The 19793-nt window shown below is 40.6% G+C and overlaps 1 protein-coding gene across 2 annotated transcripts in view; it reads left to right on the top strand.

Moving 5' to 3' along the window:
• Positions 1-12273: 12273 nt before the first annotated feature.
• CLINT1 (clathrin interactor 1) overlaps positions 12274-19793 on the top strand; it is a 32491-nt gene continuing 24971 nt past the window's right edge. For both annotated transcript variants that reach the window (XM_078593073.1, XM_078593072.1), the window contains exon 1: positions 12274-12617. In XM_078593073.1, the coding sequence (XP_078449199.1) occupies positions 12577-12617 (41 nt within the window). In that variant the 5' untranslated portion in view covers positions 12274-12576. The remainder of the gene's footprint in view (positions 12618-19793) is intronic.

The following is a 19793-nucleotide window of genomic DNA, read 5'->3' as shown; positions in this document are numbered from 1 at the left end:
GGGATTCATCTTCTTGGTTCTTTCGGTAAAGTCACGTAGAAGGGAAATAATAAAATAATAAAAATAAAACATAATAAAATAATTCTCACGACGTTTCGGCCACAACGCAAGCAGCCGTCCTCAGGTGAAGACCAGGTCTGTCTCCCCGACACACAACCCCGACCGACCTGGTCTTCACCTGAGGACGGCTGCTTGCGTTGTGGCCGAAACGTCGTGATAATTATTTAATGTTTTATTTTTATTATTTTATTATTTCCCTTCTACGCGACTTTACCGAAAGAACCAAGAAGATGTGTCAATGTGATGTCTCTAACCTGTGCGCTTGTGTAGTACCAACGTTGTCAAGTTCTGCCTCTGTGGAGGAGGTCCGTGAAGGACACTGCTGGGAAATTGGAGGTAGTCGCCCTCCAGCAACAAAGGAGGGCAGAGGAGCGACGCTCACAACAACGAGGAGAACGCCGCGTGGCTAAAGCGCAGATAGTTGGCACAGTGGGGAGCACAGTTGGTGCATCTGCCAGTCCTCTCAGTCAGTCAAGCCATGGCACCTGGAGCTGTTCCGTGACCTCCTGCCAACGGGGCCTTCGATACTTCACGTGGTCAAAGTGCACCTAGCGTGACACAAGCGCCGTTGTGACGTCTCCACCGCTTAGTGGTGAACGGCGGTTGTTGATATTTTCTTACTGCAATTGCAAGCCTGCACCTCTCCTCCATGCTTCTTTGCACATGCATTTTTGAGCTTTTGTTCCAATTTCTTTGTCAGTGTCCATGTCGGCGATAAATGGCTGGACTAAAACAATACAGACATTTATTATAGAGAGAAAAATATCAGTCAAATATTGAAGCTTAATGAATCCTGAAAAGACCCAATGGCCAATACATTAACCATCTTTATTATTTTTTGTGTGCAGAACGTACGTACATTTGATGAATTTGCTCATATAGTTGGTGGCGTCTTTGCAAGCTTGAAGGGAGTGGTGCCATGCTTCCAGCCTCACTCGAATTCAAATCGTGACGTGCAGCTCACTCATACCCACACAAGTGCGAGGGTAGTGTGTGAAAAATGAATAACTCACAGAAAAGCAAAAAAATTACTCAATGGAAACTCTTCAATAACCATATGGTGTCTGCCACTCTCCCTAATAGGAATGTCAAGAGAAGTAAGAGGGGTTAAAACTGGCAGACATCAAATAGCTGTTTACAAAAAAAGATAAACAATCCTTCTTAATGCACTGCGTTAATGTGCTCTTTGGACATGCGGAATAAAAAAAAAAGGGGCTCACATTACAGGCTTTCCAAACAAACACTTATGTGTTTGTGAACGTTCAAAGCAACCGAGAGGAAATCTGGCTGTCTTTCTGGAATGAGAAGAGAGACAGGCTACAGACAATCCCTTGCACTTGCACAAGGACACAGTGCCATGAACTCAGCCGGGGGTGGTGTTCTAGTGGGTGGCTCGGAAGGGAACATATCAAAGCGAGGTTGAATTAGGGCAATGTGGCCACCTTGTTATTGAGGTCAGTCTGCTACACACCATGAATAAATCAATTCGGTATTTGGATGAATATTACAAAAGTTATACCAGTGAAATAATGTTCATGTTTTGTAAACAAAAATAAAAATGGTTATGCAAGTAGTGGGCCGCTTCAACAAATGTTAAGAATTAACAAAAACAATACAACTGTGAACACGACAAAATCTATTTAACTAAAACTTGTATTATTATTGGTTACTTTATGAGCAAGAAAATGTATTAATTTGTTGCAGAATCAGATTCAGAGTTTTTCCTTATTTGACACGAATATTTGTTAATTTGCTCAAAGATATTACTTTGCTTTGTTTCGCAGTCTATTTGTGCATAATAATAGTCATTTCTAAAATGCATATTATTGTAAGCATCATGACTAATGACACTTTGACTTTGTGATGCCTATAAACGAATAAAATAGCTGTTGCTAAATTATTATTTGTTTCAATAGTTTTGTAAATTATACACGATTCATTATCAATGACAATTATCATCAATATGATATTTTAATACACAGAAGGGATAGATTGATGCTTATCGGGTTCATAGTGCCGTAGTAAGCACACTGCACTAAAAATCCTAACCTACCTGAGTTTGATTCCTGACCACAGCTAACGCGAGCAGCTCATGATATCTGGACCTGTCCTGGGTCCCCTTTTATCAATCCGCATTGAACAGCATGGTGATGTATGGTCAATCAACCCCCATGACTGGCCCAGAAAATGGTTGACAAATTGCCTGAAAATTATCATATCTAGTGTATATAATACACATATGTAATCACATCAATGACATGTTCATCTATGACCAATTACATAACGTGATGCGTAATGCAGAAAAAGAGTATAAGGTGTACATTGTCAAAAATAAAATACAAGGTCCTATGATGAAACAAATGTCCAATGTTTAGCCAATTGTCCTTCGTGGCGAGGACTCGACACACCACACACAATGCACGTGCATCTGCGACGTTGGGACCAGCATATGACTTGCGATCTGCTCGTTGATGTGAAATCCAGCAGAGTCTCGAGTGCAAAGTAGAAGTGGCATATTCTTGGTTCTTTCGGTAAAGTCACGTAGAAGGGAAACAATAAAATAAAATAATAAAAATATAAAAAAATATTATTATTTTATTTTTATTTTATTTTTTCCCTTCTACGTGACTTTACCGAAAGAACCAAGAATATGAATCCCTGCAGTCACGAAAACTTTAAATCAAAATAGAAGTGGCATGTCACACTTTAAAGCGTCACCATTTGTGACACTTATTTAAGAACGTGTGGAGTTGTATTTGTTGTTGTCCACTAGCTGACAATTTGTTTTAATATTCTTGATGAGACCCAGGGGCTGTGGCTGAAACAAACACACGCATAATGACACGTTACGCTGACAACAATTGAAGATGAAGAGGCCTTCGTTAAAGTGGGTTTCGTGTTTTCGAAGCAAGTGAAGCATGTCTCAACAACAAGGACAGTGTGTTACCAGCACGCACACGACCCAAGTTTCAATGTTCTCATTACAAATCAGTGTTAATAAGTTGACATTTCAGCTCCTGAATGTCATTCTCTCTGTATACACACTCCGCGCTGTTTAAACGTATCTGCAAAAGGTCAGATTAGAACAGCTGCGCTTTAGAAACGCAATCTATGTAAATTCCATTCAATCTCCGCAACCCAGTGTAATGACTTGCCGCCTCTTGATGAAATGCGCTTCATTAAAAACACCGCATTTTAATTAGTCCTCTTTTAATCACGCGCCCGCAATTTCATTCGCTGTATTATAAGTTCGGCAAGTCGCCGAAATATTATTGACAGAAAAACAAATTAGTTATTAAAAAGAGGATTTTGCATATTAACTAGCTCACTTGTGGCTGCGCCCGAGAAGATTACTCTTTATTATGTCGACGCCATCAAAGGCAGTCCATTAAGTGGGGCGCGTGAAAGTTCTCTTATCACTCCGAGCCAGCAATTTAGGAGGGGCGGGGAGGAAATACAAAAAATAATTGGTGACTCTCCTTGAAACAAACACGATGGCCAAAATGTATTCTAAATGCAAAAGAATTCTATCAGCTGCGCACGTTAATGCAAAGCTTCATTAGCGGGCGTGGAGTGCTGTTATCTCGACCCACCCGGCGTGCTCGCCCCACAATGGGCGAGGAAGAGGATGCACGGAGCCGCTGATTGAGAGGCACGCGGTGCACGCGCGGCCCGTGACTCTCGCGGACTGGGATTAATCAGAGCAATTATCGGGCAATTAATGTTGAGTGGGCGCCTTTTTTTTGCAAGACGTGTGTCCGTGCGTGTGTCGACGAGCCCCGTTCGCTTGCTCGCTCGCTCGCCAGCCAAAGCCAAGCCAGCTTCAAGGAGGAGCGGCCACACACCATCACACACACACACGCACGTCTTCGTGTGTGTGTGTGTGGTGCTGTAAAGCGCAGAGAGGCGTGGACACAAACAAAGAAAAAAAATAATCACGAAAAATATATTCGTGTGAGTTTCGACTTTCTAACCATGGCATGTCACGCACGTATTTCAGGCATGGCGACGATTATCATGCCATCTATGGCAGCGATTAGTTAAACACACAATGAAGGTCAGAACATCGTGAAAAATTTGCTTAGATTACCTTTGCAAAACTCATTTTGTTACGGAGCTTCATAATGTTCCACAAAATACCCATGCGACCTGTTACATACTTGAACGCATGTTAAATTTGCAGTCCACCTCCGATTAATACGGTTGGCTACGTGCGGTGCGAAATAAGTTCAACATACGTATGTACATCGAAAAATACACGTACAGGTGTATAGTGCTATCTAAGGTATCATTTTTATAATGAGTCAAATCAACTATGGACAATGCTTTTTAATTTAAAGCTTTCGTGACTGCATGGATTCATATTCTTGGTTCTTTCGGTAAAGTCACGTAGACGGGAAAAATTTAAATAATATATTTTATTGTTTTATATTTTATTATTTTATTATTTCCCTTCTACGTGACTTTACCGAAAGAACCAAGAATATGGGCAATGCTGTTAAATTTATAAATTGGTTGTAAGAGATGTTTTCATAGCTATAAAGTATTCCGTATATTTTGCCACCAAATTGGCATTATTTCAGTTCATTTGGAATTTTTTTCCACATTTGGTTATAAACACTTTTTTGAACTGAAAACTCACGCGAGAGAGAGGCCTACTATTTCGTGCACTTGGGTAAAAAAAAACTCACGAGCTTTTTTTGGGGGCGCTGTAATTGGAAGTGATGTAGAGTTGTGGAATGTTTTTTTCCATTTTTGGAGGGACAAAGAAAAAAAATGAGAATCCCTAAAACTTCCGGGCATTAAGTGGATGGCCATAATGGTAATGGATTATAAGCCGATTCGTCGAGAAAAATGAGCATCCGTTGTTATCTGGGCTAATGGGATTGTCTTTTTTAGAATAATGTATAAGGATGCCTTGATTTAAGAGATGCGCGCTACTAAAATCTTGCAATCTCTTTCTTTCTTTCCTAAGGTATTTTAAATGTGTTGTCTAAATCATGACTTTAAGCTTTTGTGACTGCAGGTATTCATATTCTTTGAGTCTTTCGGTAAAGTCACGTAGATAGGTTGAAAGAAAGTAACAAAAAACTACGACGTTTCGATCGCAACACAAGCGATCGTCATCTCCTCCCGATGACGATTGCTTGTGTTGTGATCGAAACGTCGTATTTTTTTTGTTATTTTCTTTCAACCTATCTACGTGACTTTACCCAAAGACCCAAAAAATATGTGTAGTCTAAGTTATATAAAGCATTCAAAAAGGTAATATATTGGCAATTCGCTTATTCATTAATGAAGTGCAACATGAAAACAAGATAACTGTGAATTGACAGATCACTGAATAAAAAGGCATAATAATGTGCACTGTGCTATGCATCTCGTAGCTTTCATTTGATTCCTGGACAGACCTAGATTCAGAAAGGAACTGGTCCTGGGTTCACCGACCCCTTCATCAACCCGCACTTGACCACCGTGGTGAAGTATGGTCACGCAATCCCATGACCGATGTCGCATGGGGATGCCTTCATCCAGCAGAGAATTGACAAAGGGATTACATTAATAATTATTAATATACTTTATATACATTATTACAAGTGAAATGCTGAACAACCACAACAACAAGCACACACATGCAGTACTGTATCTCATGGAACTTTAATACATGAAAATACGTTTTTTTAAATATATATACTGTATAGTTAACAAGTGTCGCTGCCGGCAATTATGGTAAAAATGATGGTGATGGTCGTTGCTAGAAGGTTATACTGATTACAGGTGCGAAGCTAAATATAACATTGACTGGTGGTTTGTGGCAGGGCCGCCAATTATGAAAGCAGGAAGCTAATTAGTCAGAGGGTGACCCACCTACTGCTCACAGCATGCTCTTCTGCTTGGAATGAGGGGCTCATCTGCCCGATAGCAACTCCCATCCGGAAATGAGGCCCCAGAGGGCCATGGAAAGGTGCTGGATGGACAAAACAACAACGGTGACAATTTACGACCATATCACGCGATTAATTGCACATTAGTTTCCTCTGATCCTGAAAAATTAAAGTATTTCCCAGTCAATGGTTGCACGCTCAAAAAATGATATACTGCAATTTGTCACGCCAATGCTAACATGTGGCATTCTGCCATAGCTAAAGTTTATGTAAATACATTTCTGATTAACTTCCTTTGCTGTATTGTGCTCTACTGACATGCCCTTCCAGTTAAATCAGAATTGCTTCAAGTTCACTCATTTTTTTAAAGTGTGATTGTCCCTTCCCGATTAGGACTTAATATTTAGAAGTTGGTGGTCAAATCCATCAATCTTGTCATCACCATACCCAGCACACAATGAGGAATGAACAGCTGACAAAACCAGCTGCGACTTTGTTTTTGTCAGACGATGTTACATTAATTCTTTGTGGCAGAAGAATCTCATTTCAAATCGACGTGTTATCAGATTTAGTGCTAAAACGTCCATGTGTATATAATTGTGGATTACTTCATTTCTGAGTTTATTTGCATGTATTCTGAAGGGGTTTCAGTCTTTTTTTTTGCCAGAGCTGCAGCAGCCTACATCAGCAAAAAAAATACCACTGGGTAAAGACTACAGTTTGAGCATACACCTCATTGACACTGGCGTAAAACCGTGTATGTATGTTGAACTTCTTTCGCACCGTACGAAGCAAACCATGCTAATCAGAGGTGTGTAGCCAACCGTGCGAAAACCTTAAAGATGTAATTGATCCTGAGCTCCCATTCTCTTCCCACTTATCTCAGCTCTGCAATGCCTCATTTGTCCATCTGCCCAACACCTCCCACATCCGCCAGTATTTTAATAATCAATTCTTTCACACACTATTCAATACATGTATCGTGAGTGTACAGAAACATTGCAATCAATGAGTCAATGCCTATTTATTTAAAAAAAATGCGTATCATTCGTTTACAACCATGCATGTGTTTTCCAAGACTCACTCATAAAAGAGACATAGTCTCAAACGTTCAAAGGAATTGTTTCGCATAACCCAAATATTACGTATGTACATCTACAGGTTACTGTGAAATTCCACGATCCTGCATGCCATAACGCTGGCAGCAAGAGATTCGTGTTGCAACATGTAGGAGCTGAAAACCTCTTAACAAATGAATAGAGGAGGGTTCTTCAACTTTATCTTTGACGGGCCACGTAATAAAATTGGGACGTGATTGCAGGCAATGTGACTTCAGAACATTACGTCACATGGCACTGTGGAATTATAACTTCTGTACGTGGTTACCGATATTCTGTACTTATTGTCTCCAGATCTCGCTTCCAGATCCCTCACCTTTTGTTTATGTTGCTTTCATATCAATAATCTGTATATGTTGTGAATGTCTCATCTCTATGCCTGGTCTGGCTCTTACCTGACTAATCTCTCTATATCATGTCAGCTCTCTCTGCTCTATAGTGTGTGTTGTCTTTCGTTTATAAAACCTGGGTATCTTTATATCTCGGCAAGTCTTATCTGTTTGGCTGAACATTTTTTTTTACTTTACCAGGTAAAGCTCACTGTGCTATATAGTTATTTTAAAGAGGCGACCTGGCCACAAACGAAGTGGCTTATCAAGTGGAAATATATAGCAGCCAAATACTCGAAACGCATCATCAACTAAATTATGAGAGTCTTTCAGAAGGTCTGAAACAAAAAGTTATGGAAAGTGGACCTCCCCCCCCACCTCCTAGATGTGGGAGTAAAAAGTTGATCCAACAAGTTTCCAAAAATTGTCGACGCCCCCCGCCCCCAAAATACATTTATTTTGTAGGCATATATCCCTACACACCCTTTACACACAATAGTAGTATCTGCACACATTGGGTAGGGGGGGAGAAGAAGAGGACATCAGTGGGGGCGACGGGAGAGGCGTGAAGGGCTGAGAAGCCCTCTCCTGGAGCTAGGCCGCCGAAATTCTCGTGCTTCTAAGTGTGGACGGTGAAAACCGGAGGACCCAGAGAAAAACATCCACACGACCACGTGGAGAACACGCAAACTCCAAATATACAGCAGGCGTCAGGTTCGGGATAAAACCCACGACTTTCTGCATACCAGGCGAGGTAGTTAACATCCCACCATTCTAGATTTGAAGTTTGAAGAGTATAACATCCCACCACTGTGGTGCTCTCGATGGGCCACCTAAAGCACCTTTGAAGGCCACATCTGACGTGTTAGGACGCCAGTTGAATGAAGTAGTGTCACCAGATTTCACACCAGATGGAAAACGTGTTAAAAATCAAAAAAATAACTTCATGTGAATATGAATTATGATAATACTCACCAATCAATCAGTCTAGTATCCAAGGCATCATTCCATACATTGCTTTCAACTGGGAAAATCGTATCATACCCCTGTACAGTAAAATGTCCACATATGAAATGGCCGTGTGATTCAAGTGGGAAAATACCAGATTTGCAACAAAACAACCGTATGATTCTGGATCAAGATTCATGGTAGGTAATAATTTGCTTTATTTTCTTAATTTTGCCATCTCGGATGTGCTATTTCCCGCGTATTTTTTCCGTCGCGTTTTCCAAGTTTTGTGAACACCATTATGCTAAATGTAACATTCGCCAACCATTTGCGTATAATTTGCAGTAATGATAATAATCGATTCTTACATCTTTCGATGCATGTGTCGTGAGCATACGTATACTGTACATTAAAAAAAAATAATCAATGCAGTACATACCAAATTATGTTTCAGAGTACGGAACCTTGCAGAGCTAAGATTCTTCGTTTTTTTCACTCACCTGTCATTAAATTAGGTCTCGACTGCAGCCAATTGATGGTACCAACAATGACAGCACTAAAATAGAAAAACAGTTCATGTAGCTCTTCACTTTATTTCACATACTGAATCTTTAGCTATGAAACCCTCTATAGAAGAGCCTGTGGGAAGGTGCAATACCTCGTGTGGTGTTGTGAACTCTATCAGAGTGGCATGTGTAGATTCAACAAGAGGCACGTTTGTAATCAATGAGAGGTGGCTGCGTGGCTCAGAAGCCATCATTTGCTGAGCTTGCACCATTCAGTCGGAATCTGCTGCTTGTGCTTAAAGCAGCTTCATAAATGTCGTGTGCTGATGGACCCACCCAGGTCACAAATGACTGAGCAAAAAAAGAAAACCCATGACATTTAATTGGGTTCTTCAATTAATTTGGATAAATCCTATTTCTGAAAATTAAAAATATCAACTTGAACCCTCCAAGCACTCCACACATGACCTGAATCATCATAAAAGCCCCAGCCTTCGTAACGAGAAACTATTTATTAGGGTTGCCAACTGTCCTGGTATTCACAGGATCATCCGTTTTTTTACAAAGCTATCCTGGGAATTCCGTAATTCTGCACAGGGCATTAGACGTTTCTGTGCTTGTCAGTTTACATGTACGGTAGTTCTCCCCTCTTTGTGGTAGTGAAATATTCCTTTTTTCTAATATTTGTGTACTTCCGAGATGACAGCCCTGCTACTAATCACAATTTACTGCTATATTTACCCAAGAATGTCAGTGTGTAACGCGCGTGACGTCACTCCACGTCGACCAGCCCCCCTAATTAATAATCATGGACAGGTTACGTCCTCCACATGGACCCGCCCCTCATTAATAATAATTAGCGGGTTACGTCACTCCACATGGGGGGGCGAGGCGCCTCCTCCCCCCTCCTCAGCGTCAACTTACAACCCTCAGTACAAAGGCAGAACCCTCACGTCACGCTATCTCCGTAACGCGATTGAGACATAGAAGTTACAACGGATTTTTATTTTATTTCATTTAAAGATCATAACCTTTCAATTAAATAAGTCTGTGTCACCGCGGCCTTACAAATTGCACACGAATGGATGCAATGAATATCACGTCGCGATCTGCTTTTCGCTTGCAAGTTTCTGATTTACTGCAATACACCCGTCCTTGGACGGGCAAAAGGCGAGTTAGGTTTATAATTGGGGAAAAGCACTAAGACAAAATTTAAGAGAAACATTAAAAAAACCCTCTCACCAATCTTACAGGAGTGGATTGACCATGGCTGGCTGATGATTATATGCTTTGTCTGTTTACATATTGGTGCAATAATTACTCGAAATCCATGTTGTGTCTGTAAATTAGTTGACCGAGCCAAACTTCGATAACAGAAAATGCATTTTAACGTTGATATATGTTTGGGAACTGTTTTCAATTTATTATGTAGTGCCAATCTTTTTGCTCTAATTTCAATTTGGTTAATCTGTATTCTCTAACATACGCTGGACAGTATTTGGTTATTTTTGCTCTGATTTCTAATATTTTGCTTAGTTTGTAGTACAGAACTTTTTAAAGTTCACGATTCAATCAAGTTTGGTACAAATGAGTCTATATCCTGGTTTTTTGAGTTCTCATCCGATTAAGCAGAGTAAAACTTGAGCGCTGGATGATTTTGATTATTAAACTATAAATTGCCCTACCCTAGGGGGCAGCAACCAAAATCACAAGTGCCATTTTTTTCGAATTCACAAAAAAAAACCCCTCTATATTTCAAGAGCCGCAAAATGCACGTGAATACGAGACGGTGATCCTTAATAAACGGTGTCACGAAGCAGTCCTTGAAGAGCTGCACGCGGCTCTGGAGCCGGAGGTTGAAAACCACTGCCCATGATAAACTGGACTTCCATGGTAAACTGGATTTTCATGGAAAACTAGACTTCAATGGTGAACTGGCCCGCCCTAGTCAACTGGATTTCCATAGTAAACTGGATTTTCATGGTAAACTAGACTACAATGGTGAACTGGCCCTCCCTAGTCAACTGGACTTTCATGGTGAACTGGACTTCCATGGTAAACTGGATTCCCATGGTAATCCGGACTCCCATGGTGAACTGGACTCCCACGGTCAGTCAGGGGTCGGCAACGGCGTCACGGTTGCCAAGTCCTTTAACAGAGGCGCACCGCTGGCGAGCTCCCCCTATTATTTGCTCGACCACCACCGCAACGTGGAAGGAAGGTAACGAACACACTAAATAAGTAATATAAAAAAATACTTTTTTTAAAGCATGCTTTTATGAAATGTACTAGTAATGGCAGAACTCCACGACTCCAGAAAGTGGCCCCGAGGCTTGCCATAACGTAAGGGACCGTAGTCAATTACAGCCAACGTGAGTTGACCGTGGACAATTAGACCCAAGCCGAAACATAGCATATAAAAATAAATATTAAAGAATATATTTTTATTTTGTATGATAGAATATAGAATTGTCATCAGTATGACATAAGTATACCAAGTTTGCAGTCGACACCACATTGGGAAGTGGGCTAAATTTGAGTTACAAAATTTGAGGATACGTCAACAACAGAGTGAGTTAATACATTAAATAAAAGCATGTAAAATAAGTAATATTGAAAAATACTTTTTTTAAAACACGCTTCAATGAAATATACCGTACGAGTAATGGCAGAACTCTACAACTGAAGGAAGTGGCCCCGAGGCTTGCCATAACGTAAGGGGCCATGGTGATTTACAGCCAACGTGAGTTGAGCGTGAACAATTAGACCCAAGGCAAAACATAACATGTTAAAAATAATGTTTAAAAATATAAAAAAAAAAGTTTTATGATAGAATATAGAATTGTCATCAGTATGACATAAGTATACCAAGTTTGCAGTCAATACGACATTGGGAAGTGGGTTAAAATTCAGTTACAAGATTTGAGGATACGTGAACAACAACAGAGTGAGTTAATACATTAAAATGAAAGCGCATAAAATAAGTAATATTTAAAATACTTTTTTTTTTAAACACGCTTTAATGAAATATAACGTACGAGTAATGGTAGAACTCGACGACTCCAGGAAGTGGCCCCGAGGCTTGCCATAACGCAAGGGGCTATGGTGATTTACAGCCAACGTGAGTTGAGCGTGGACAATTATACCCAAGACGAAACATAACATGTAAAAAATAATGTTTAAAAATATAAAAAAAAAGTTTAATGATAGAATATAGAATTGTCATCAGTATGACATAAGTATACCAAGTTTGCAGTCGATACGACGTTGTGAAGTGGGTTAAAATTCAGTTACAAGATTTGAGGATACGACAACAACAACAACGCCAACAACAACAACAACAGTGAGTTAATCAATTTAATAAAATCGTGTAAACCCCTCCCCCCCCCTCGCATCTGACACGTCGCGATCCCCGCCCACGTGACACGGCTATTAGCGAAGCGCTTCCGGTGCGCGGCCACCTCAACCTCCCGGCTGCGAGAGTGACGCTGTGCCGGCCTCGCGGCTTCCGCATTGGACGCGTTTCTCTTTAATTTTGCTTTGCATTTCTGCGGGGGGGAGGTTTTTTTTTCGTCTTCTTCTTCTCCTCCCTTCTCCCCCTTCTAAACAAACAACAAGAAAAAAAGCCTGCCTCGTTTATTTCGTCGCCGCCGTCGTCGTCGTGTGCTACTTCTCCTCCAGACTCTCGGCATCATCATCGTCCCCCCCCCTCACGAATAAAGGCGGCAAGATGATTAGCATGTGGAAAATGCGCGAGTACTTGGACAAAGCGTAAGTGTCGCCGCCGCTGCGCTCCCCTCTCCACCACCTCCACGTATGCAAGAAATGGCTGACCTCCCCGCCGCCAAACGCGTCTCTCTCGTCTCGCTCGCTCTCGCTGTCGTGTTCACCTCTGCCGCCGTATTCTTAGCCGTCGTTCATTAAAAAGAGCGCGGCGGTTCGTGTTTTAATTTTTGCCGTGGTGCCAGACGGGTGGAAATGTGTCTCCCTGGACACTCGACTCTCACACCCCCCACCCCCCCTCACCACCCGGCTCACCGCCGCCATAGACCCTCGTAGTACTTCCCTCGGCCGGGTTTGGTGCCTCGTGGGCGGTAGGTTTTCTAGGAAAGAGGTGGCGACTTAGGCCTTCGCTGGCCCGTTTACGAAGGCAAGGCCCAGATTTAAAAAAACGATGTTGCTGCCTTATAGGCACTGTGTTGTACCACGTTGCGTATCGCAGGCTCGCACACACTACGAGTGTGAAGTTGTGTCACTTGGGAAGAACACTCGCAAATTACGACCAAGGACGCTGTCATGTCGCTGCTTTCTTTTGACGTTCAAATGAATGGGCATGTTTGTAGAATGCCACTGCAGTAGCATAATGGCGCGCCTGATACGTGAAAGTACATTTTCTATTATCAATGGGACATTCAATGTGTGTAGGACGGCATGGGACACAGCACAGGTACACATTGACGGTGATATTATTGGAATTTCTTTGGCAGGGATGTCACTAGCATGAAGTAATGGCGCGCCTTATACACGGTCTCTTTTTAATCGTTAATGGGACATCCAATTCGTGTAGTATACTACGGCCTAGCCTAGGGAAGTAAATACAAGAGAAGACTTAGATCTGAACGCGCATCTTAAGCCTGTATCGTTATTCCTTGTAGAATGCATAAGATATCAAACATGACCGGCTGCCCCCCCCCCATCGATCCCATCATATGACAAGCCATCACCACCCAACTTAAGCTATGAAGACTTAAGACTAAACCTCAATATTTCCTGAATAAGGCCAGCCTGTCAAACACGGTTATGTTTCAGTACAGTGATATTAATAACATAATCGTATGAGTTATTGTTATAGCATGTACATGTTCAGTAAAGCAGCAGCTTGGTACTTCATTTTTATTTCCATATTTTAATTAAAAACGACGGTACTGTATGTGGAAACACTTGAGGTGTATTATGCAACTAGCCACGCAAACATCTCGGGTGTTTTCGGGCAGGGTTTGTGCTTTAAGCTCTGGAAAAAAAACCAGGAAGCATAGTTTGACAATATACCTTTTTTTGGAAAAATCTAATTATGGAAACTCCTGTACAGTAATTACAATTTGGGACGATTACTTTTATAATGAACGATTACTCTTTCTTCATGGCCTGACTTACGTGTATTACTTAAATGCCTTGTCATTCTGATTTTTTGTTGTATTTTCCACGAAACGTGCAGTGTTTTCCACGTTGACTAACATGCAAATTCCTCAATGAACCCATGCATATACTTTACCAGTTTTACATGAACGATAAGGTATACACCTCAAATGCTAAAAGCATGTCTGTGATTGGGTGCGTTAACATTGGCCATTTCGACCTCGGTGAAGTCTATAGGACCAGAGGACTTTGAAATAAAACACTGTTACAGCACTTTATGGTACTCGGACAACTGGTAAGTGAACTTTAAGGTTTTGACCTGGAATGTATTGGGTGTGGCAAATTGGGCAACTCGTCTGCAAGTACAATTTGGTGAATTTTAAACATGTTTGCTTTTTCATTACAGGCCTTTTTTGTATTCCTCATCGTTGCATACACGTCTGACCCTATAATCCAAATATTCGTAATGTTTTACCACTCCAAAAATTGCTTCAAGATTGTCGCAACAGGTGTATTTATGGCACTGTTACATGGGATATCAAGACTAATAAAACCAAACAAAGAATAGTGATTATTATATTAATAAAGTAAGTTTTTATTATGGTCATTATTTACACTTCGATGCTCATGGTGTTAGTTTGTGTCTTGGACAACAAGAACAACATGATCTTCTTAACATTACAAAATTAGTGGCATTTAAATTGGTATACATAGACTCATCCTCATTTAAGTATAAGAATGTTTATGTTTAAGTAATGGTTGTGAGCTTCCACGCATGTTTTGGTTGACAACATTGCTGTTGCTAGATTGCACAACTTTAAGAGGAAGTACTGTAACCGTTGATGCCCGATACAATGTGAAGTCACATTATACAACCCACTTTACACATAGAGTATGGTGCTACTTAAAGGTATTCCAAAAAATCTGAACAGTTAAAAAAATTCAGATATGATTTTTACTATAAATAATACTTTAGCTGCGCGTCATATCACCAAGTCTGGCAAAAAATGTACTCGTTTATGCAAAGGTTAAGAGTTCTAGTTTTATTTCCTCACTTATCCATTCATTTGTTGTTTATAATCTGCAGGTTATTTGACCATATCACTTTGCTGGTTAGTGCGGGTTGGTGATGGCAGGCATCAGATGTGGGTGCAGAGATGTAGAATACAGTAATGGGGTTTTCTGCAATTCTACTTTACCACTTAGTCCCTTTATATACATTAAAGGAGTGATATTTTACTTAACAATGTGTGGCAGTTCACTCATCCTTAAAGGCATTTGCTTATGATATTACCTGCAGGATAAAGTAGCTTTGATAGGACCTGATGATGGGCACAGTCATGTGTACTACCACGCCAAGTGAACGGACACAACGCCTAAAGATTCAGTGGTGTTCCCACAATTATTGTTTAGGGCATGTGACAATTTGGGGTTCAACGTCCACTTTGTAAGAAAGGAGTTGATGGCATAATTTGACGTCATGGACATTCATTGATAAATCAGGCAGTGTCTGATAGCCTTCTTCCAAGGTGCTCAATGTTTGAGTGAAAAATGTGTAGTTTCCCCCATCAAAAATGTGTTTTGGTCCAAATAAACCACGTGCCAACATGAGAATGGTTGATTATAGTTTAAATGTTTTAAGCAAGGACAAAAAACACATGACTATATAACGAGCTTTCTAAAAATGCACACATGCACATGTTACTGGCAGCCAGTGTTTATGGAATGTAGTGGTCAATTAAAAGTAATTAATTTTCCTGAACCTAGTCCTTGCCACCTCACCACTGTACAGGTGTCCATGGTGACAACCATCAGGTGCATGCAGTGTGCACTATGAATACAAAAAACATTGGTATTCACAAAAAAGGCGTCGACCAGGGAGAGAGCCTCAGGACTGAAGTTGAGAAACACTGCCCTCGTAATAAGTCCACGTAACATTTTGGTGACGATCTGTAAAGCCGGCACTTTGGAGGCAAGCGTCGGTGTCACACAGACAATTTTGAGAATCCCATACCCATTGAGATACGGGGTGGCCAAAAGATATCATACAAGTGGGTTTAGGAGTCCATCGGTGACCGCTTTTAACACTTTTTAATCCAACATACTACGTAGAATGCACCTGATTTTTTTTATTCGTGATACTGAGTGAGACATAACTGGATAAAAATGTAATATTGTTTTTACTTTAACTATTTGATGGTTTAAACTGTTTTTTTCAACCAGGTGGATTGCCTGGGCTTAAGATCTGCTCTTTACTCTCTCTTTACCCTCAAGTGACCATGCATTCTTTTTTCAGCTGGCACACTTACGCTAAAGAGACAAGTTTTCTAAAGTGCTCCTTTTTACATATGGAAGGCACAATCCTTGAGGAATTCTCTGTAAGCCTCTGCTATGCTTGAGCCTACCCATAGGACTTAGCCTATATTGCTTAATTCCTTTTAATTTTGCACCACTTAAAGCACAGTTGTCACCCTTAACAGCATTTAGTCTCTAATGCAACCTCAGTGTGGATCTGCATTTTGTCAATGCAGAGTTATAAACAAATTTCATATGCAGTAGTTCAGACTGCAGTAAGGGTACGTTCGTAATTAATTGATATACTCAAATAATCCTATAATTTGTTCTCAGTTTTTACTTTAATTTTGTAATATTTTCAAAATAACTTAGAGTGAAATTTGTATTTAAAGCTTTCGTATAATATCTTTTCCCTTCTCCGTGACTTTACCGAAAGAACCAAGAACTTAGAGTGACTTGACTTTTTGTTAGATGTGACCATGGTCAGGAAACAAGTGCATGCTGGCTGTGACCGTTATTTTTCTACCCAATTTTTATTTTACATTATTTATATGATATGTGGTCCGAGACCAAGTGTTGAGGTGGCATGATGTGCTGGAATATGAAGATGAGGATATTAGATGTGACCAGAGAAGAGGCCCCGAATAAAAGTGCATGTACAAACAGTCTTGGCAGTGGGACCCCATGCAATAATGGCTTGGAAGGAGGAGAACACTACGTAATGGCATTAAATGACTGCTTTAATTGCCAATGAAAAAAATCATGATACCTATTTAAGAATTGGCTACAATATGCGGGTATATATCCTATGATTTGTCATATAAATGTGATTAGTTGTACAAAATAGGGGTCGCACTGTTTTGTAAGAATTACGTAAAACACGGTGTCACTTGCTGTTGTGAATTATTCCTTTTAGGTTACCAAGGGGAATTTTTTTTTTAAATCTGGTTTCAGGGAGGGACCATGCTCTGAAACTTGCAAAACCTGTCTCGCGGTATTTAACAGCAGGTTTGGTCACACTTAGTATCCTCTGCTCATTTTATGTACAATGCAGTATCATTTCTTTGAAACCTGGAATGGTTTTCTAAGGGAACGTTCCTATTTGTAACCACATAACATGTGTTCCTAACCAATTCAAATTAATAATAATTACATGGGGAGGGGGAGGAGTGGCATAGTGATTAGCGTACTGCGTGGTGACCCCGTGACCTGAGTTTGATTCCCACCCATGGCTAACGTCAGTGTAGAGTGATATCTGAACCAATCCTGCACCTCCTCTCCCCCTACCCTTCAACTTGCTCAGACTACCATGGCGACGTATGGCAAGGCGCACCCTCTGGATGGCCTTCATCTAAGTATATTGACAAAGAGCTGTAAACTATTTGTCATACGCCATCTTGCCATATTCGAAAAATGTTTGCTGGCTGGATTGCTGCCTGGGTTCATGACTGGCTGGTATGCCGCCAAGTGGGCGCGTGTGCTTGGGGAACGTCACCCCAGCACATCTGCGTGATGCCGGCACCCACATTCCACGGTTTGTGACATCACACCTCCACCCACTCGCCGCCGTGGCCGTTTTTATACCGCACAAATGCGTGGGCTCTGCTATCATACTACAGTTTGTTTGAAAAAGATGGACCCAATTTCAAAGCAGTATATATCACGATGGCAACATGTTACAATTCCACAAAAGTTACAAATGGTTTAATGAGTGAAGTTTTTCTTACCATTTTAAAAATGCTCTGTGACCTCCACCTGCTGTACGGACAACATCGAGACGATAGTTGAATTCGTCCTAAACGCCTCTCTTACGTTTTCCTCTGAGGTGCGTGGTAGCCCTGTGCTCTTCCCCTTACATAAACAGCCTGTTTCCTCAAATTGTCGATACCAACGACGAATGCTCTTTGACATTGGCGGATCAATGCCAAAGCGCCGTTGAAACGCACGCTGCACCGCAATTTCGGATTCAGTCTTGCTGAACTGCATAACGCAAAATGCCTTGTGTTGCGGGGTCACCATCTTGCGAATGAATGAGGTTAGGGGCTGTTTGTGCGCTGGGGGAGGCAGCTAGCAGCAATCATTTGAAACTCTATGCCCCGCCCTTTCAAGTGGTAAGAGTTTCATTCATGGGCGGTACATGGTTGTAGAGATATAGCGGTTTCAAATCGAGTCCATCTTTTGAAACACCCTGTATATCATATACTACATTAGGACAAAGCTATGCTTGCTGGCTAGCTGGATGGAGTGAAGGGGGGGAGGCGTGTGCGGAATGCTAGGTATGATAATCATTACATATATGGGGGACTGCAGCCTGCATCACACTTGTTTTATAGCCATTAACATTTAGTATTCTTGCCATCCTGCCATGTTAGTTTGGCTAATCTTATGGCTTTTAACTTACAGCGAAAGCTTTTGTGGAGAATTGTGCTGCATGCTGTTGAAAATAACATTAATTCATGGGATGTGCCAGTGAAGCACTTGTGATGTAATATGTAAGTTCAAAGTCTTTCAGTACCTGAATCAATTTTAGCTGACTACAGGTGGTACAAGGTTCATCAACAATGGCAGGTGTTACTATGATACAGTCCTCAAGGTGACCAGAATATTATTTAAACAAGTGTTCAGGTCTTGAGTTTTAGGAATTTTAACCTTGGTGCACGGTGACTTTCCATGTAATCATTGTACGGCAGAAATATAATAATTATCACGAGCTATAACAGTGGGACAATGCATTTTCTTGTGTCGCTGAAACATGCAACGATTTTAAAATAAGTTTGCATGAAAAATTACTTTGGCTGGATGTGGTCATGTGTGGCCAAAGCAAATAATGTAATTGGTGGGTTTTTTTGACCATTAACCTTTTTAACTTTATTCAAATGTTCTATGCATTTTTTTTACCTTTCTACATTCAACAATTTCCAACCCAGAACATCCTCACCAGAGGACATGGAGTTGATCATGAGGCCTTCTCAGTCTGTATTATATTTGTGATTAGAGACATGGGCCGTGATTAGTTTATTTATGTATCGGTAATATGCATTTATTTATTTTAAAAAAGCTATAGAGTTGCAGTGTTTTACACACGGTTATGTTCAAAGTGGGAAGAATTAAACAGTAATATGCAGTTACACAATTTAACTTAAGCCTAATGTTAGATTCCTGGTGGGTGACGTGTAGAGTGACTAAGATGTTTTACATAACTTGGTTTACATGACACATGATAAAAGATACCATCATCCCACCAATACTAATGGAGGCGGGATTTTTGTATACAACAATCCAGTTTATAATTTTCAGTGAACTTAAAAATAGTTAACACTTTTCACTGTCTCAAATTAGTGTTCATACCATGACTATCATTTTAGTAAATTTAATCCTTCGTTGGAACATAACATTTAATTGTAAAATTATATATTTTTGTATCGTTCGTCTGGAGGATTTATTCTTCAAATGTGGTAATACATTTATTTTTAAATATATTGCCTTAATTTATTTTAATAATTGAGTCTTTCCATG

This window comes from Lampetra planeri, chromosome 4, assembly GCF_965212315.1.
Source record: "Lampetra planeri chromosome 4, kcLamPlan1.2.h2, whole genome shotgun sequence".
NCBI lineage: Eukaryota > Metazoa > Chordata > Hyperoartia > Petromyzontiformes > Petromyzontidae > Lampetra > Lampetra planeri.
Note: the sequence above shows the minus strand (reverse complement) of the source record. Positions and strands in the feature narration are given on the sequence as shown.